The sequence below is a fragment of the Oxyura jamaicensis genome, assembly GCF_011077185.1.
Source record: "Oxyura jamaicensis isolate SHBP4307 breed ruddy duck chromosome 18 unlocalized genomic scaffold, BPBGC_Ojam_1.0 oxy18_random_OJ166, whole genome shotgun sequence".
In the NCBI taxonomy this organism is placed as follows: domain Eukaryota; kingdom Metazoa; phylum Chordata; class Aves; order Anseriformes; family Anatidae; genus Oxyura; species Oxyura jamaicensis.
The window spans coordinates 223,466-242,495 of record NW_023304480.1 but is presented as its reverse complement, the minus strand read 5'-3'; the positions used below and the strand labels follow the sequence as shown (position 1 = coordinate 242,495).

Sequence of the window (19,030 nt, the reverse complement as noted above, 5' to 3'; positions counted from 1 at the left end):
CTCCTGCGCATCCCAGGCTGGGTCTTGTGCTGCCGCGGGGTCCCTGCCTGTTAAATCCGCGTCCTCGCTGCTCTTTGCAGAGCTCCCCAGCGGAGCATCCCTGGCAGATGCCATTAGCCGGCTCTCCACCCCTCCCCTGCCACGTCCTTAATGAAGATGTTCAGCGCAGCGGCTGCCGCCCCCAGCTCCGCGCCTCCTTTCACTGCTTCTTCCCAGGCTGTGCCACCAGCGTGGGGCGGGCAGGGGCTGCCCACGGCCGGGACGTCCCCGCTGTGAGCCCCCCACGCGTGGGGCCCTGCGCCCCCTCCAGCCCGGGATCTGCGGCTGTGCTGCCCCAGGGCCGCGGAGCTCTGCTTTGTATGGATGGCGCAGCATTTTGGGTAATGAAATATTCACAGGTCAGTGATTCCTTGAGAAATGACGGGGATCAGTCAATTCCTTTTCAGGGAGTAATTTTCTTCCCCTTCACGGCCTCTGTTTCATGTTGACAGTCATTAGCATGAGAGAGCGGCTGGATCGAAGAGGAGACGGCGTGGCTGTCACGCAGGCGGCCGCACCGGCAGAGCCTCGCGGCAGCCCCGCTGCCCAGCCGCGCTGTGCCCGCACAGGAGCCCGAGCAGCCCCGGGGCCGTGCCGGGACCCTCGTGCCGCTGCCACCGAGGCATTGCCCGAGCTCGGCTCCGCCGCCCGCTGCAGCTCCCCGTGCACCACCCACTCTGGGTGCCAAGGCTCCTCGCAGCTTCCCTGCACGTGGGAGCAATCGGTCGGTCCCCGGAGGCCACGAGCAGCCTTGGCTCTTCCCCGGGCCCTTCCCCGGCGTTGTGCCGGTGGGCACAGCGTGTCCTGCCGCCCGCCGCACCTTGCAGACCTGCTGCAGCAGCGAGCAGCTGCCCTGGTGCCGGCGGAGCGGCCAGCGCAGGCAGGCTGGGGGCACCGCTCAGCCCCTGCCTCCCACCTCGGGCGGGCTCCGTGCGGCCGGGGGCGCGCTGACGGCTCGCGAGGGGCAGCCAGGCTGCCGGGAGGTGCCTCAGCGCGGCCTGAGCCCCGTCTGCTGCTCCCCGGGGCCAGCCCGACAGCACCCGGGCTTGTGGCTCGGAGGAGCTGCTGCTCCGTGGCTGCCGTGGTGCTGTGGTGGGGTCGGGACCCTTCGCCCAGCCGCCCGCGGTTGGGGTTTGAGTGCTGCAGGAGTCCCCGTGCCACCACGGGTGGCGTGCAAAGCGTGCGGAGCCCGTGACAACACGTGCATGGCCTGTCGAGATGCGCGTGGCCCCCTCCTGCGGCCACCTCGGGAGCCCGAGGCCGGAGGCTGGCGGCCCGGGGAGAGGCCTTCCCACGAGCGGCTGATAACCGCACGCTGCAGCAGGCACAGCCGCCGCGGCCCGAGCTGCCTTCGCTCCCCGGGAACGCCTCCGGGAGCCAGGCGGGACAGCGACCCTCGAGGGGGCAGGCGGCGCTGCCTGCCGCGCCACGGGGTGCCGGCACCTCTCGTCAGCCTGACGCTGCGCTCAGCCGGCTGCGCGGACGCCTCCCGTGTGTTCACGGGGCTCTGGTGCGTTATTTTCTTAAAAAGGAGAAAATGATAAAAATGGCGCCGTCAGCCCCGAGCTGACAGGCACAATCACCAAAGTGCGGCGTCGGCAGGAACCGGCCCCACGCGCTAAATGACTTGAAAGGAAATGGCCTGGATTGTGCTGAGGAGGCAGAGTGCGGTGGGGAGAAAGCAAGTGGAGCAAACAAAAAAAACTTCATTAATTAAAGAAACTCGTTAATGAGGGACATTTAATCAGCTAAAGATGATATCCACCCCCTGCCTGCCAGGGTGCAGGCAGCGCCGGCCTGCCGCAGCAGTGGCTGCGTGGGGCTGAGCTGCGGACAGGGCAGGGGGACAGGGCAGGGGACAGGGCAGGGGGACAGGGCAGGGGGACAGGGGAAGGGGGACAGGGCAGGGGGACAGGGGAAGGGGGACAGGGCTGGGGGGACAGGGCAGGAGGACAGGGCAGGGGGACAGGGCTGGGGGGACAGGGCAGGAGGACAGGGCAGGGGGATAGGGCTGGGGGACAGGGCAGGGGGACAGGGCAGGGGGACAGGGCAGGGGGATAGGGCTGGGGGACAGGGCAGGGGGACAGGGCAGGGGGACAGGGCTGGGGGCTGGGCCCCGGGGGTCTCATCCTGCCTGGGCAGTGCGGGGAGCGGAGGCGGCTGGGCACCACGCGTACCCCCTGCGCCGTGCTGAGCTCCGCCTGCTTTGCTCCACACTCAGTCTCAGGCAACGCGCTAATCTCCTGTCTCATTTACTAAATGAGGGCTACGGGCCATTAATAACCAGAATATCTTTTAATGAAAATGCGGAAAGCCGCCCTATAAAGTGCCATGCGGGAGCATCCCCTGCGCTCCCAGCAGGGAATTGCAGTGAGCGAGCAGGGACGCCCGGCAGAGCCCCGCGTCCCCGACACCCACGGGCTGGCACCACTTCACGGGCCACACGGCCCGGAACGGGGACACCCGGCTGCAGGGGTCCCCGCGTCCCCACCCCGTGGCCGTGCTCTGCGAGCCCAAACCCAGCTGGGCACCGGCAACGGCTCTGCCCAGAGCCGGCAGCGCGGGGGGACGGGGGCAGCGCAGGGTGCGGAGAGCTGGGCAGCAGCAGGCATCAGTGGGTGGCCCTCAGCCGAAAGCCCGACGATCCCTCTCCCCGCAGAGCCCACCGCCGAGCCGGGCACCCCAAAGGCCCCACAGGGCCCCCTGCCCCCGGAGCAGGGAGCAGCTCCTGTCCCATCCAGGGCTGGTGGACAGCGCACGGCGGGAGGGAGGCGTGCGGGAGCCGTAGATCTGTGCCTCTGCAGCACCAGCAGCCCTGGAGATGGCAAGCAGCAAAACAGGGGAACCTAATGGTCCCTGAATGCAATAATACTTGGGCTGACAAGCACTGCGACAGCCCTAATTAATAACGGATATGAACGTGGCTGTCGGGGCAGGCTGGCGAGGAGCCAGCGGGGCCCAAGACCTGTGCAGGTGGCGCCGGCCCCTGCCCCGGCCCCTGTCTGTGTCCCTGCTGCCACCCTGCAGCTCCTCCTGCTTGGGCCACCCCCAGGGACTCTGGTCTCACTGCCTGCAGCCGTCGGGGACAGGCTGCCCAGCTCGTGGGGATGGATGCAGCCCTGCCACCAGGCACGGAGCGGGGCAGGGACTGGCGCTGCCCTCTGGGCTGGGTTTGCCCACCCAAACTAAAAACCTCCCTGCTGAAGCCCTGGAGAAGGGGCTGAGCCGAGCCCCGGCAGGCAGAGCCGTTCAGCTCCTGCATGCTGGAGGCTGATCCTGGCTGTGGTGGCAGCAAAGATGAGCGGCAGCGCAGGGGGACACGGGAGCGCTGCAAGGTGCTCCTGCTGCTGGCAGGGAGAGGCGGCGCTGGGAGCGTGGCTGGGGCGTCTGCTCGCTTCCCAAAGCGGGCTCAGGCACAGGACACGCGGGGGAAAGGCCGAGCAGCACGGCGCAGGGAGCAGCATTGCCCCAGGGGCAGTGCCAGGGGCCGGGGCTCCGCTGCCCGCGCCGCCCTGCAGCATCGGCAGCCCCGGCCGGCGCTGGCAGGCGCATCTGGCTGGCGCGGCCCCGGGCAGCTGAGTCAGCACGGGAAGATGCTTGCGAGCCTGTGAATGACTTGCAGATCTGTAGCGGGATTGTTCACGCTGGGTTTGCATGTGGTCCCCACCGTGCCCCCGGCACAGGCTCTGCTGCCTCCCCTGCAGGCGCGACGCCCGCGGCAGGTGGGGGATCACGGCTGGCGGCACGGCTCCCCCTTCCCCACGCTTCCCCAGCGTCCCTCCGCACCATAAATCGGCCGCACACACAATTAAGGAGCTTGTCTCCACGGTCTGAGCCACAGATGTATTTCATGGGCCAGAGGCGGCCGCGGCAGGTTGTAAAGCATCCGCGGGGCTGCCGGCGCTGCGCTGGGCGGTGGGCGCCTGCGTGCAGCGCACGTGCATGGGGGGCGCGGGGGCCTCAGGTGCATGCGGGGCCGGGGGGCTGCGCAGGAGGGGGGTGGGCTGGCAGCCCCACGGCATCCCGCAGCCCCACGGCATCCCCCAGCCCCACGGCAGCTGTGGGCAGCCCCGGGCTTGTGGCACAGGTGCAGCTCACCTCGTTTGACCAGGGTGGCCAGGCCAGCTGCGTTACAGCAAAGGGCCTAATCAAATATTTAGCAGTTAATTGATGCCTGCCTGCTGTTTGCCAAGAGGCCATCTGACGGCCCTGCCCTCCCCACTGCCCTCCTTCCTCAGTGCCCTCCTGGCCAGGCTCCAGGGTGCGCAGGACGATGGCTGGTGCTGATGCTGCTGCTGTGCTTTGCCCGGTGTTGGCCTGAGGGCTGCCCTGGTTTCCATCACCAAGAGGGCGATGTGCAGGCTCCCCCTGCTAGTCCCCCCTGGAGCCATGTCCTTGGTCCCCTCCGTGCCTTCCCCCCTGCCCCCCCCCCCCCATCCTCCCACTGCCCAATGCGCAGCGGAGCGGGCACGGAGGGCTCGGAGTGGGGAGCGGAGAGGGGTCGGCCACGGGGCAGGCACAGCGGGCGATGCGGCGCGGGAGCTGCTGTAGCACGGGGATGGCACAGAGCTTGGCGTGGGGACCAAAGGCAGGGGCAGGGTGGGGGGTCAGGGGGGCCCGGGGTCTGACCACAGAGCCCCAGAGCGCTCCCCAGGCAGGGCGCAGCCCCGGCACCTCGGGCACGGCGCCGGGAGCCAGCAGGTAAGGGGACGGCGCCGCTGTCTCGGCAGGGCAACCAGGACGCCACGGCTCCACCTGACGCGATGGCTCAGCCCTACCCCCCGGCCCAGTACCCCCCGCCCCCCCCAGAACGGCATCCCCGCAGAGTACGCGCCGCCGCACCCCCACCCCACGCAGGACTACTCGGGGCAAAGCACAGTACCGGAGCACGCCATGACCCTCTACACACCAGCACAGAGCCACGCCGAGCAGCCGGGCACCGACGCCAGCACACAGTCCATAGCAGGGACGCAGACGGTACCGGTAAGGGAGAGGCACGGGGGGGAGGCCGCGGGGTGGGCGCAGGGCAGGCAGCACCCACCGGGCTGCAGCCCCTCGGGGGGGCCGGGGCCGCGTGTCCCCGCAGGGGCAGCGGGAGCATGCGCTGGCTGCCTGCCTCCCTTGCAGCCCCCCTGTCATTTCTAATCACTTGTAATCTACCTGCTTGGCTGCTTTCCAATCAGATAGCTTCAATTATGTGGTTGTAATGCAGCTCGGGGGGGGGAAAGTGCTGAGCTGAGCACTTCCCAGCCTGGCCACCGCAGCCCCGTGTGTGGGGTCTGCCCCTCCCGGCCCCCTGCCCTGAGCACGCACACGTGCTGCGGTGCTGGTCCCTGGGCACGGAGCCACTGGGCTGGCCCAGGCTCCAGTCCCGCGGCCGACGTGAAGCCGCGCGATGCTGGCTGGGTCTCTGTGGATCTCCTGCCCTCCCTCACCCAGCTTCTCCCCCCCGGTGCCGCTCATGGGGCGGGTGATGCCGTGGCTCCACCGGCCACAGTTGCCCCCAGAGCTGCCCTCCAGCATCTCCTGGCTCACGGGGCAGCACGGGCGGCACCAGGACCCTCCTGAGAGCGGGGGCTCCTGCTCGGCACCAGTTGCTGGGAGAGACCCGGGAGGCTGGCACGGTGCTGCCCAGGGAGTGGGGGCACAGGGTCAGGGGTGCCCCTGGGGGCTGCAGGGCCAAGCAGGGGGTTAGGGGGGCAGTCCCCGCCAGGAGGCACAGGGCTGATGAGGCGGTGGCGCTCCCACAGCAGACAGACGAGGCGGCACAGACAGACAGCCAGCAGCTACATTCCTCAGACAACACAGACAAGCAGCAGCCCAAGCGGTTACACGTCTCCAACATCCCCTTCCGATTCCGGGACCCCGACCTGCGGCAAATGTTTGGGGTGAGTCCGGCCCCGTGCAGCCACCCACGTCCCGCTGCCCTCAGCTCAGGCTCTCGGTCGCCCCGTCCCCAGGTCACCGCAGGCGCCCTGGCACCGTCCTTCCCTGGGGGTCCCCTCTGCCCAGCCCCAGCAGGGTCCTGCAGGATGCCTGCCCCGCTGCTGGCCGGAGGGGATGGGCAGTGGGCTTTCCACCCTGGTTGACAGCTGGGCTGTCAGGCCGAGGCCCGTGCATGGAGTGAGGACAGAGCCCTTGCCCCTCTCCTTTCACCCCCTTCCCAGCCCTCGTTACGATGTAGAGTGGTGGAAGGTTAATTAGCTATGAAGTGACACCCCCGGACCCTGGAAGAGGGCTACCTTGGGGGGAGACGGGATGGGGCTGTGCTTAGGCTCAGCCCCGCAGGGCACCGAGGAGCCTCCAGGAGCAGTCCCCACGCAGAGCCCGGTGCTTGCAGCCTGGGGCGGGGGGCTCTGCAGGCACTCACCCTCTGCTCTCTCTGCTTGCAGCAATTCGGGAAGATCCTTGACGTGGAGATAATTTTCAATGAGCGGGGCTCCAAGGTGGGTGCTGTCCGAGGCTGGTGCCATTGCAGCGAGCCCCAGGGGCGGGCACGGCTCACCCGGGAAGTGTCCGTGCCTCCCGGGGTGCCCCCGGGGGCTGCTCTCCCGCTCTCCCCTCCCCTCCTGCTCCCTGTGCTGCTGCCCCTCGCCCCGTGGGAGCACCCCGAGGCAGACACAGGACCGGGGCAGGCCAGGCACCAGCAGCCCCCAGGCACGAGGTGCCCGTTCTCGGGGAGCAGCCTCCTGGTGCCCTGCGCCAGCCAGAGGGGACGCGCGGGTTTCCGCACCCCAGCGCTGGAGGGAGGGGAGGGCTCGCTCTGTCCCACGCCTGCACAGGCGGCTCGTGTCCCTCTGTGTGTGGATGTCTCTGTTGTATCTTCCCTGCTTTCTGTGCCCCTCTCCCAGACTCTTCTCCCAGCTCGCGGGTGATGCCGGGCCCTCAGCCGGGACCCCCAGGCGCTGCGGGGACCTGGCCCGGGCGCTCCGTCTCCGCACAGCGGCAGCCTCATCTCCTCTGCCAGCTCTCCTGATTCACCCCCTCTCTCTCTCTGTCCCCACACCCTCTCTCTCTCTCTCTGTCTCTCTCTGTCTCTTTCTTTCTCCTTTTCTCCTCTGCTCACAGGGTTTTGGGTTTGTAACTTTTGAAACTAGCACAGATGCCGACCGGGCACGAGAGAAGCTGAATGGCACGATCGTAGAGGGCCGGAAGATTGAGGTGCTCAGATAAGTGTGCTAGTGCCCTGCCTGCCGTGTGTTGTGCATCCCCCCGCGCTGCCCCGAGCCCCTCTCCCGGCCGGGGGTGCGGGCAGGGCAGAGCTGCCCGGGGGCTGCGGGGGCTCCCCCCCAGCCCCACGATGGCTCTGCCTCTGTGCCCTCGTGCCCTTGGTGGGGAGCCCGGGCAGGGCGGCGCACGCTGAGCAGCCCCGGGGCCACCGGCTCAGCTTGCGGGGGTCCCGCATGTTCCCGGGGGTGCCTGCCCGGCGCGTGCATGCGTCCGTGAATGCAGCACGGGGAGCATGTGTTGGAGCTGCAGGGAGGTCTTCACGGACAGCAAGCAGGGACGGGGCTCAGGGAGAGCTGGGGGGCGCCGAGCCGGGGTCTGGCTGTGCCCTGATGGTGCCGGGGGAGCCCAGCAGACTCCCACCCCACTGCCTGGGGGCAGCTGCCCCGTGTGTGGCAGGGAGGACGGGGACGCGTGCCCATGCCAGCTCCCCCTGTTCGGGCGGGCAGGGTGCTCCACACAGCTCCTCCTGCACCCGCTGCTTCCCAGCCCCAGAGGTTGCTCAGGGAGCCAGGCGGGCGCAGGCTTTGCCCGTTGGCTGCGTGGCACCGAGCTGAGCTCCGAGGAGCAGGGGGAAGCAGGGCAGTGCCTGGAGGGAGCTGGACACAGACACCCCCGGCGGTGCTGAGCACAGGGAGGGGCAGCCCGGCACGGCTCAGCGCTACCCACGGACGGGTGCTGCCTTCCGAGGCCGTGGCCCTCGTCCACGGCCAGGCAGGAGCTGGCAGGAGCTACCAGGGCTCCTGCATCCTTTCCGCAGCCAGGATCGGGCGTGTGGTGGGGACAGGAGGTGGCTGAGCCCAGCACCTGCAGCTTGGGGCATCGATAACCAGCACAAGGGATGCTCGGCGCTGCGCTGTGTCAGGGCGGCACCGCGCACGGTGCGGCTGTAGGAGAGCCTCACCCTGCCTGTCCCCGCTCGCCCCTCGTCCTTCCCTCCAGCGTTCCAAGCAGCAGCAGCGCGCAGAGTGCGGCCCAACAGGCCTGGACCGCGGCCTCGCCAGCCCCCCTGCCCGCAGGCGCTGAGCTCTCTCGTCCCCTCTCTCCTCAGGTGAACAACGCCACGGCCCGGGTGATGACAAACAAGAAGGCTGCGAACCCCTACACCAACGGTAAGAACCGGTGCTAGGAGAGACCGAGCTGGCACGGGCACAGCCCGAGGGGCTGAGCACCCCGGGGCACATTTCCATCACTGCATGGCTGCTGCTGAGCTCCTGCAGCAAATGCCCCTCGGTGCTTGACCAGAAACAAGGGTGGCTGCTCCCATCTGAACGTGGGGACACAGCCCCACGCAGCGCCCTGCGCCCTGCAGCCACCCTGGGGATGGGAGCCGCGGTGGGGGAGCCCAGAACGGTGACAGGGACAGGGGGGTGCGGCGCGGTGGGTGCCCCCCCAGCTCACCAACCCTCCCTGCCTGCAGGCTGGAAGCTGAACCCGGTGGTGGGAGCTGTCTACGGCCCTGAGTTCTACGCAGGTAACTCCTCGAGCCTCAGCCCCACGCTGCGGCTGCGCCGTGTTCCACCTTGCCGCGGTCTGAGAGGCCCCCAGCCCCTCGCCCCCTCCCCGTGGCATGCACCGCTGCCCCCAACCCATCACTCTCACCCTGGTGCCCCCCCCGGGGGCTGTTCCCCGGCAGCCCCATCCCTGGGGCACCGCTGCGGGCACCGACGGGCGCTCTGGCTCGGGTCGTCCCACGGTGACTGCGAGGCCCCAGACGTGTGCTGTCGCGGGCTGCTGCAGAAATCCCGTGTTTGTCCCCCCCCCTCCTGTAGTAACGGGGTTCCCGTACCCTGCCACGGGGACGGCTGTGGCTTACCGAGGGGCGCACTTACGGGGCCGAGGACGCGCCGTCTACAACACGTTCCGGGCTGCGCCCCCACCACCGCCCATCCCCACCTACGGCGCGTGAGTACCTGGGGCTGGGGGCAGCTGGGGGCTTGGCGGGGGGCTGGCGCTACCGGGACCCCAAGGGCGTGGGTGCTGCCCGCCTCGGGGTGGGGGGTCCCGCCTCGGGCTGCGGTCTGGCACGGCCAGAACATCTCAGCCCCTTCTCATCCGTCGCTCCCATGCCCTGTGGCAGCTGCCTCTTGGCTGGCTCCGCTGCTGACTCTGCCCTCGTGGGTGCCCCATGGAAGGCGCCTTGTGCTCGGCTCCGCGTTTGGTGCTGAATCGCTTCAGTTCTGCTGCTGTCAGTGTCTGCAGCGCCGGGCTGTTGTGCACCAGGGCACAGCTCTCTGAGCACCTGCCCGGCCTCCATCTCTCTGAAAGCCCCCCCCAGGCTGGTTCAGCTCCTCGGGCTGTGCTCTGCCCATCCCCGTGTCCCTGCCCTCCCAGCCTGGGACGTGCCCGTCCCCTGTCCCATCCCCCCCGTCCCGACGCTTCCCGACCACGCGCTGCTTTGGGAGCAGCTTCCTCCAGGTCCCCGGTGTCACCTCAACCCGTCTCGGCCAGCGGCCCCGGGCAGGCTGCCTGCGCAGGGCAGAGCTGGGGGCGTTGATCAGAGCTCCACTCCCAGGTGCAGGCTGGGGCTGGCGGGTTGCGAGCAGAACCCAGGGGAGCCGCAGGCAGCCCCCGTGCAGCTGCGGGGCTCTGCGGGGCCTGGGACCGGGCTTCCCCACAGCTCCGCTGCTCGCCCCACTGCGCGCCCCCACCTCGGGGCTGCCGCGCGCCCCAGGCACCACCCAAGGGTTTTGCTGCCCCTGTGCCCGGTGGTGCTGAGCCCCCCGCTGCCCCGACCTCCCCCCGGCCCCTCGGCGTGACCACGGTGCCTGCGGGTGCCCTGGGCCGCCCCGCGGCGCTGACACCTCCGCTTCGTTGCAGGGTTGTCTACCAGGACGGGTTCTACGGAGCCGAGATCTACGTAAGTGCGGCCGTGCTGGGGCTGGTGCCGCCTCCGCGGACCCTGTCCAGGGGGTTTGGGGGTGACCAGCCCCGAGCTGCTCCCCGTGGGGCTGTGTCCTGCCTGCAGCCCCTTCCCAGCTCCCGGGCAGCGCCGCTGCTCGCGTGGGGCTCAGCATCACGGCGCGGTGGGGACGTGTGAGGGGGCCGGGGGCAGCCGAGGCCGTGCCGTGCTGAGCGACACCACATCGGGTCCTGTGCCCCCGGCCGGGCCCCTGGCAGGGGCAGCACCCCGAGGGATTTATGTCCTCGGCGAGCGTCGCCGCGCTGCCTTACGCCAGCATTTAACCTCCATATTTAAAAAGCCATTGGCGATATTTCAGGCGGGCGGCTGAAGGATTTATCTAACGTGACACCTCATTACAGCGATCAGGGAGGTGACATTCTCTCCTCTAGAAATTTAATTTTTTAAGGTTAATGTTTGTGAAAGCCCCTGGGGAATGGTAATGAGGCTGGTGTGTGCCTGGTGGCACCAGCACCGGCTCCCCGCAGGGTCCTGCCACTGCTCCGAGGCCCCTGGAGCCAGTGCCTGGGGGTGCCCGGCTGCCCCGGCCCCCCGAGCTCCCCCCGGCAGGGCCTGGTGGGTGCTGCCCCCACCCTCACGACCACCTCTGTCTCTCTCCCCCGCCGCTGCAGGGGGGCTATGCCGCCTACAGATACGCCCAGCCCGCAGCAGCAGCAGCAGCCTACAGCGACAGGTAGGCACCGCTGCCCACCGGCATCAGCCCTGCCTGGGGGGCTGGGAGGGGGTGCCCCCCACCCCTGGCTGCCGTGCCGTGAGGATGGAGCTGGCAAGATCGGGGTGCCCAGAGCCCCCCCGGGCCTGGGCTGTTTGTGGTGGGGAGACCCAGGGGTGGGGGGGGGGATTAGGGGGGAGCTGCTGAGGGTGGAGGACCCCTCCCCAGGTCTCTAACGCCCCCCCCCGTGTTTGCTCCTAGTTACGGCAGAGTGTACGCAGCCGCAGACCCGTACCACCACACCATCGGCCCCGCCGCCACGTACAGCATCGGCACCATGGTAAGAGCAGCCCCCGCTGCCTTTCTTTGCTTCCCCGCCTGCCCCACGCGAGCTGCGGCCAGCCCGGGGGGGTCTGGGGGCCGCGGGGAGGGGGAGCACGAGCTCTCGGCGGTGGCAGGAGCAGCGCAGCCCCTGCCGGGCACTGTCCCCACACAGGCTGGCCCCAGGGAGAGGGGGCACCGTCCCCGCAACCCCCTTAGCCCCCCCGCTGGAGGAAGCCCTGTGCAGCCCCCAGGGCTCGGCTGGGGGACGAGGACCTCCCCCCCCCCCCCCTCCTCCCCCAGGCACGGGGGGCTCGGGGCCGCGTCCCCGGCAGCGGCGTGCAGGGGGCACCCAGGCGTGCTCCCCGCATGCTCGCTGCGCTCTGTAGCTAGCTCTGCAACCAGCATCAAAGATGAAAAATCCCCCTCGTGGGCGGGATCTCAAAGCCAAATGGTCTTTTTCTTCCTTTTTTTTTTTTCTTTTGCAAACCCTCCCCCACGTCCCCCCGGCTGGGGCCTGGCTGCCAAGCACCCCTCGGCTCCCCCGGCCCCGCAGCCCCCAGCGAGGGGCCGCAGCCCCTCTGTCCCGCGGGGTGGGCAGGGCAGGATCCGGCCCAGCTCCGGTGCAGCCCCGCAGCGGGAGCAGGTCCAGCCGTGGCAGCCCCAGGGCGGCCGGTGCCGTGACGAGGGCAGCGGGGTTGGGGACAGCGACCCCGCAGCAGCTCCCTGGAGCCCGGGCAGCGCTGGGGGCCCTTGGCTGTGCCCACCCCGCACAACCCAAGACAGAGGCAGTTTGGTGTCACTGGAAAAAAAAAAAAAAGAGGAAAAAAAAAAAAAAGGAAAAAAAGGGAAGAAATGGGCTTTGCCTCTCTCTCGAATACTGATTGGCTTTTTTTTCATCTTTGATGTTGCAGGCTAGTCTATACCGAGGAGGGTACAGCCGCTTCACTCCCTACTAGCAAGACAGACCCAGCCCCTCACAGCACTAACACTGACTGCTCACTAGAAACCAAACCAGGCAGACTAAGCGAGGCTGAGCCTCCCCGAGGACCTGAGGGCCCCTGCCCGGGCGGGCTCTGCTCTCCGCTAGGTTTACCTCAAGCTGCTCCGTCCCACCGCTTGGCCTCCGCTGCCCGCCGCTTCCATCCTGCCCGGCCCGGGCTCGGTGCTGCCCGGGGGGGGGTGGCAGGGAGCGGGGATGGCGCCTCTGCCCCGCCGAGGGTGCCCGGGGCCTGGGCTCGTGGGGGTCCCTGGGCTCGTCCCCCCCTCAGGGCAGGACGGGCAGCCCCGAGCCGGCCCCTCTGCACCCCGTAGGAGAGGCAGGAGGCGGTTGCTGCACGCTCCATGGGCACGGGGCTGAGCCGCGGGGGGGACCCCGGGGACGGCCCCCAGGGGCAGGAGCGGTGCCCTGGGGCCCAGCGTGGTGCCCTGCAAGCGCCGTGGGCTCCGTGGGCGCTGAGCGGGGCGCGGGGCCGGGCACGTGCCCAGGGCTTGCTCCAGCGACAGCTCTGCCTTTCTGTTTCTGTTGTAGTGAAACTGCAGCCGTTTCCTTCTGGGACCGGGAAGGGCAAAACAAAAAAAAAGAAAAAAAAAAGAAAAAAAAAAAAACACACACACACACATACACACCCACACAACTACCAACAAACAAAACCTAAAAGCAAAGCAACAACAAAGCAAAGAGGCAACAAGGCCGTGAGAGTCCCCTCCTGCCCACACACATGCACCGAGTGAGCGAGTCCCGGAGGAGCCCGCGGAGAGCCCGGACCGGCCGCATGCGCCCAGCGCTGCCCCTCGCGGAGCCGGCGCCGCCGCCGGGCACGGGGACGTCCGCGGGGCCTCCGGCAGCCCGCGGCGCAGGCCCGGGCACCACGTCTTCCTTTCCGCCCGGCGCGGGGTGCCGGCGGAGCGCAGCGGCACGCCGCCCTGCCTGCGCTGGGGGCCGCCTGGCTCCTGGTCTCCGGAGCGCCGGTGCCCCAGCGCCGGCCGCCAGCACGTCGAGGGTGCGAGGCCGCGGCTCCCGAGCGGAGCTTTGCTGAGGCGCTGGGCGTTGCAGGGGGACGAGCCTCTGCGTTTTAAAGGGAATTTTTGTTAAGAGGAGCTTGCAACTCGCTTGCGTTCCCTTTCCCCCTCCCTCCCCTCCCGACTCATCCCTGACGCACCCGGGGCTCCCACCCCGCGGGGAGCGAACCTGCCCCACGCCGCCCGCTGGGACCCATGCGCTGTGCCGGGACGGGGATGTGCGGGGTGCTCGCGGCCACCCCCCTCCCTGCCCGCCCCGCTGCAGGGACCCTGCCGGCCGTCGGCACGGGGCCCCGGCCGTTGCATCGCCTGCGGGGACCGGCCTGTGCCCTGGGGTGGGTCTGCAGCAGCCGGGGTCCGGCAGCACAGGGTGCCACGGAGCCCCCCCCCCGGGTGCAGCCCCGTCCCACGCCACGGCTGGGGCGGCCTCGCCGCACTCAGCCCCCGCCCCACCACCCCGCGTGGCTCCGCCACTCGTCAAACCTCACTTTATAGTCTGCAGACGCCCCCGATGCTCCAGCAACGAGCTCCCCCTTTTCTATTCCCAGTGTACATAGCCCCTCCACCCTGGCCCGCGCCCCCGCCCCTGTACAAAGCTCCCTCCATCGCTGTACTGGCTTCTTCCTTACAGCAGAGCCCCTGCGCCGGCTGCCGGCACGCAGGCTGGCGCCGGCCCATCCTGTATGCTTCAAAGGTGTGACCATTCTAATAAACAGTATTATTATTATTATTATTATTATTACTACAAGGATTATTATTATTATTATTGAAATTATTAATAAAGATTTCTTTCTTCAACCAGGGCGACTCCGGTTTTGACTGGGGCGTGCGCAAGGGGGCACAGGGGGCCTGCACCCTGCGGCAGGCGAGGGGGTCCCTGCCGGGGCCCCCCCCATCTCCCTAGAGCAAGGGAGCAGGGGCTCGGCGTGGCAGGAGCACAGCCCTTGCAGTGCTGAGCCCTTCATTTTTCAAACCATCAGATAATTTATTTCAGAGCAATTCACCCACCGAAGGAGCAGCAGCTTAAACGCTGACATATTAATTTTCCTGAACGGGAGCCAGTATTGTTTGTGGGACTGGGGCCGGTGCTCCAAGGGAGCTGGGGCTGTGCGACCCCGCTGTGCGGCACGCTCGGCTACGTCCCTGCCTGCTAATTGCTTGCTCACCAGACTGTGATAAAATAATTGCTGCTATAAATTTTCTCTCCTTCCCTGCATAAGATATCCAGGGGAACCAGCCCGGGTGAAACCGCTGCCTGCCAGCCCTGGAGAGAGGGCAGCAAGAGCAAGGCAGAGCCAAGGCAGGGCCGTGCAGGGAGTGGGAGCAGCAGCCGCCTGCGCCGAGCGGCTCCTTGGGGCTGCAAGTGGAGCCCATGCCGGCAGCCCTGCAGCAGCACCAGGGCTGGTCCCCAGGCAGGGGGGCTGGGAGCTGTGGGGGGGGGGGTCTCAGGACAGATGCCCCAGCCTGGATGCACACAGCGACCGGGTGCCCTGAGCAGAGCTGCCCCAAAACTCAGCCCCGATCGACCCTCTCAGCCCCGAGCGGCAGCTCACCCGCATCCTCCACCCCACCCAGCATGAAGGAGACAGAGGCAGGGCTGTGCCACGCTCGCCTTTAATGCCCAGCTCAGCTGCTGCCGCCAGCCGGCTCGGAGTAGACCAGCACCAGCCGCCCCCAGCGGTCTGGGTCCACGGGCAGCTCGTTGGGCATCACCGGCTCCACCAGGAGCTCCAGCTGGCAGGACTGCCCCGCCGCCGGCCGGGGCACTGCCAGCCCCACGACGCGGAACAGGCAGGCGTGCGCCAGCCCCAGGAGCTGGGGCTGCTGCGGCTGCCCCCGGCGGCACCGCGTGCCCAGGCTGAGCACACGGAAATGGTTCGCCCGCCCCGGAGGGAAAGCCCAGCGGAGGGTGAGGCTGAGGGAGAGCTGCTGCGCGTCGGGGCCCTCCTGCCACCAGAGCTGCGAGGCCGTCAGGCTCTGCACCTGTGGCGGGGAGGCTGCCACGCTGGCCGCATCCAGCACCTGCAGAAGGGGAGCACGGGACAATCAGGTGGGTCTGAAAGCGGCCAGGCACCCAGCCGGCCCTTGCAGCCTCCCGGTGCAGGGATGCGCGTGGGACACTCACCCGGACCTCCCCCAGGAGGCAGGTGAAGCGCGTCTCCTGCGGGCTGGACTGGTGGCGGGACACCAGCAGGGAGAGGTCGCGCAGCATGCAGCCTTGCAGCTCCAGCTCGTAGCACCTGGGAGCAGAGGGGCAGAGCTGGCGCAGGGCTGGAGCTGCCCCCGTTCACCCAGAGGCGTAGGGCACCAGCAGGGCACTCACCGGCTGGTCCAGCCGTGCGAGCCGTGGCTGCAGGCAGCGAGCAGCTTGGAGAGGCCGGGTGGCGGTGCCGGGAGGAGCCGCGGGTGGTGCCGGCCGTGGGGCTCTACAGGAAGGGGACCGAGGGGCTGAGCTGGTGCTGTGCCCCACAGGGGACACTGACTGCAGGCAGCGGAGGGGGACGGGCAGGGTCCTCACCGGGCAGGGGGGTGACGTCGCCATCGTGACAGGTATCCGAGTGCCAGGTGCTGAGCTCCAGGGCAACGGTGAATTCGTCGTGGTGCGGCCCCTCCATCTTATAGAGCAGGTTCAGGAAGAGCTTGGGGGGCGCCTGCATCTGGAAAGAGAATAGGCTGATGACCCCAAGTCCACCCAGAGAAAGAGAGAGAGAGAGAAAGAGGAGAGAAAGAGAAGATGCATCGGGTTAGGTCTGCTGGGCAGTGCCTGCTGGAGCACCCCGTGGCACACTCACCGTGAGGCCCACGGGGCTGGCACAGCTCTGCCCAGGCCTCCGGCTGCTGTGCCACACTGGCATGGTACCAGCCCGGCACTCAGGAGGTGGAAGTGGGGCCTCGCCACCCAACTCACCGTATGGCCACGCGCTCCTCGCCAGGAGGGATGGTCCCCTGCACCCGCAGGGAGCTGCCCCCGCACCAGGCGTCCTGCAGGCAGCAGCTGGTGATCAGCTGGCCCTCACTCTCTGTGTAGAGGGGCTGGATCTCCTGAGCACTCAGGTTGTACCAGGGCCCGGCCTCTTCCTCCTGCAGGACAGAGAGCGCTGGGTCAGGCGGGGAGCTGGGAGCAGGACCCCGCCGCCCCAGCCCACCCCTCACCAGCTGGAGCCACGCCACGTCCCCACACCCACCTTCCCGGTGAGGAACCTGCTGGTGCCCATGCCCAGGCTGAAGGAGGTGGCAAGGGGCAGCGTGCAGATGCTGTGTGTGGGCAGGTAGTCTGCCAGCAAGCCCCAGAACCTGGAGGAAAAGGCAGCTGTTAGAGCAGAGGCTTTTGCCTCAGCCGAGGCCTGGGGGCCAGGCAGCCCCTTACGCCCCCGTGCTCCACGGCACCCACATCGCCCACCCTGGCTGGCAGCTACAGTCTGTTGGCAGCTCTGTCCCTCTGCCAGGTGCCCCCCACCCATGGGTGCCCCCAGCCCAGCCCCTGCCCCACCGTGCCCACGCTCACTTGTTCTCGTTCTGCAGGAAGTTCTCCTCCCCGAGGTGCTCGTAGACCCAGCCAGGGGCGAAGATGGCCGCGGACAAGCTGTGCTTGCGGATCAGGCTCAGCGACTGCGGAGAGAAGCTGTGAGCAACACGGGCAGGAGTCGAGGCTCAGGGCAGGCCGGGGGGTCACCTTGTCACCTGCCCTGTCCCCTCTCCCCCAGGTCCCGCTGGCCCCGTAGGATCACACCGCAGGAAGCACTGCAGCACCGCGGTCCCCCGGCTCCATCCCCGTGCACGCCTCCCAGCCCGGCAGCGCCCGGACTTCACGGCCGCATCCTGATTTAGCCTGGTATGACCAAGCCATCGGCGCAAGCTCAGAGCCCGGCACCAGGGGGAGATCTGGGATCCTGCTCCGGGCCAGCCCCAGCACACGCACCTTGTCAGAGTCAAAGCCACCACCGACCACATCCCCACGGGCAAAGACATCAACGCCGATGTAGACGTCGGCGTGGCGGTGCCCGGCCAGCCTGCGCGTACGCTCCAGGTGCTCCTCCTTCCAGTTGTAGTTGACGAACAGCCCGTCACAGGCGTCAAAGAACACCCTGGGGACAAGGGTCAGCGTGGGAGGGAGCATGCTGTGCCTGCTCCCCACAGGACAGCCCACCGAGGGGCTGTGCTGGACATGGGCTGATCACCCCAGCCCAGGACTGAGGTGTGGGGTGGGTTCATGTCCCCTCCCCGGGGCTGTTTTTGCTCAGGTGAAGTGGCAGGGCAGGCGTGTGCCCAGCCAACTCACCTATTCTGCTCATTCAGCTCGTTCTGCCATCTCAGCGTGCCGTTCTCCAGGACGCTGTCATACCAAATCACCAGCCCGCCGGGCACGGCGCTGTGCACCTGCGCAGTCAAATGCCGCAGGAAGGGAGGCAAATTTTCCACCGCCACCGCCTGGCAGGAGAGAGCAGAGGGCAGCTGGACACGGGCCAGGTACGGGAGCCCTGCGTAGGGACGCACTAGCCACGGGAGCGGCGTGTGCGCCCCAGAGCCGGAGGGGTTGAGTCCCTGCAGGAGGCAGGGAGCGGGGGCAGGAGGCAGGCAGGGTGCGGGTGCTGCTCACGCTCAGCGTGTTCTCAATGTTGATCAGCCACCCATCAAAGCGGTAGTGCTGGGCGATGCGGGCCAGCTGGTCGCTCACGGCGCGGTACGCTTCTGCCCCAGCAGCCAGGAATGCCTCGCACACCTTCTCCCCACCCGTCCACTCCGTGATGAAGGTCCCTGGGGAGGCGGCAAGGGCAGTGTCGCTGCATGCCCCGGTGAACTCACCACGCGCCCCGGGGTGCAAGGCCTCAGCACCACATCATCCTGCAGCTGCCAGCCCTTCCCTCACCCAGCACGGGGACACCATTCCTGTGAGCTGCGTTGGTCCAGCACACGGGCGGGATGGTGACGGTGTGGTGGCTGAAGTAGACGAAGATGTCGATGTGCCGCCAGTGGTAGAAGACGTAGGGGTTGCGTGTGGCCGAGCCCTGGATGAACCTGCAGCAGAGGAGAAGGAAGAGGGTTAGGCAATGTGAGAATGATGCTGGCAGCCAGCTGCAGGGCTGGGCAGGAGCCTGACTCACTCCCCATGAGCTGGGCAGAGCAGTGGCGCTGTCACCCATGCAGACCCCAACTCGGACCAGCCCAACAGACTGCACAGCTCCGGATCCAAGACCGAACCCCCAGATCCCTGCCTGGCCGTGGGCTGGGCGCGTGCCCAGCAGGCACGGAGCACCCCGCCGCCACATCCCATCCCCGGCAGCACGCACCGGTCCTCCAGGTAGCCGCCCCGCATGTCGTGGCACACCAGCGTCCGGGGCCTCCTGCTGCGCAGCGGGGGCTGGCGTTGGGCCAGCGGCACAGCGGCGACATTGAAGTCGTCGTTGCCATCGGGCTGCCAGGCCAGCAGCTCCTCCAGGCCGGACAAGAAGAAGCTGACGGGTTCCGTCGTGCTGGTGTCGAACTGCCTCGCTGGGCCGGGCGAGAAGCGGGCGGTGGGGTCGGGGGGCCGGGGAGCGCTGCCCGGTCGCGGTGCGGCTCAGCACCGGCACCGGTCCGGCTCGGCCCCGCCACCCCAGGGTGCCTCACCTGGCAGGGGCTGCGGGCGGGTGCTGATACTTTCGTGCAGGACCGTGGTCCCTCGGGACTCCGCCGCCGGCTGGAAGCTGCCCGGGGAGCGGGATGAGGCCCGGGGCAGCCCAGCACCGCCGGGACGGGCCAGCACCGTGGCCAGCGCCCGCCGCCCCGGGACTCGCACCGAGCCGAGCGGCACCGGGCCCCGGCCCCAGCCCCGGCCCCGGCCCCGGCCCGGCCCCGGCCCTCCGCCC

At 68.6% G+C, this 19,030-nt stretch overlaps 2 protein-coding genes across 2 annotated transcripts in view; one reads left to right on the top strand and one right to left on the bottom strand.

The window, feature by feature from the left end:
- The window catches only part of RBFOX3 (RNA binding fox-1 homolog 3), a 131,311-nt gene extending 118,766 nt beyond the window's left edge, over nt 1–12,545 (top strand). The window contains 12 exon segments of the mRNA XM_035312589.1: nt 4,770–4,838; nt 4,840–5,022; nt 5,790–5,927; nt 6,432–6,485; nt 7,108–7,200; nt 8,318–8,378; nt 8,687–8,740; nt 9,039–9,171; nt 10,087–10,126; nt 10,801–10,862; nt 11,103–11,181; nt 12,077–12,545. Of these exon segments, the coding sequence (XP_035168480.1) occupies nt 4,770–4,838; nt 4,840–5,022; nt 5,790–5,927; nt 6,432–6,485; nt 7,108–7,200; nt 8,318–8,378; nt 8,687–8,740; nt 9,039–9,171; nt 10,087–10,126; nt 10,801–10,862; nt 11,103–11,181; nt 12,077–12,121 (1,011 nt within the window). The 3' untranslated portion in view covers nt 12,122–12,545.
- Nucleotides 12,546–14,782: 2,237 nt separating this feature from the next.
- ENGASE (endo-beta-N-acetylglucosaminidase) overlaps nt 14,783–19,030 on the bottom strand; it is a 30,845-nt gene continuing 26,597 nt past the window's right edge. The window contains exons 2-14 of the mRNA XM_035312587.1: nt 18,792–19,022; nt 18,473–18,674; nt 18,052–18,200; nt 17,782–17,939; nt 17,464–17,612; nt 17,104–17,269; nt 16,690–16,793; nt 16,370–16,478; nt 16,093–16,265; nt 15,703–15,857; nt 15,508–15,610; nt 15,310–15,424; nt 14,783–15,206 (exon numbers count right to left, since the gene is read on the bottom strand). Of these exons, the coding sequence (XP_035168478.1) occupies nt 14,811–15,206; nt 15,310–15,424; nt 15,508–15,610; nt 15,703–15,857; nt 16,093–16,265; nt 16,370–16,478; nt 16,690–16,793; nt 17,104–17,269; nt 17,464–17,612; nt 17,782–17,939; nt 18,052–18,200; nt 18,473–18,674; nt 18,792–19,022 (2,210 nt within the window). The 3' untranslated portion in view covers nt 14,783–14,810. The remainder of the gene's footprint in view (nt 15,207–15,309; nt 15,425–15,507; nt 15,611–15,702; nt 15,858–16,092; nt 16,266–16,369; nt 16,479–16,689; nt 16,794–17,103; nt 17,270–17,463; nt 17,613–17,781; nt 17,940–18,051; nt 18,201–18,472; nt 18,675–18,791; nt 19,023–19,030) is intronic.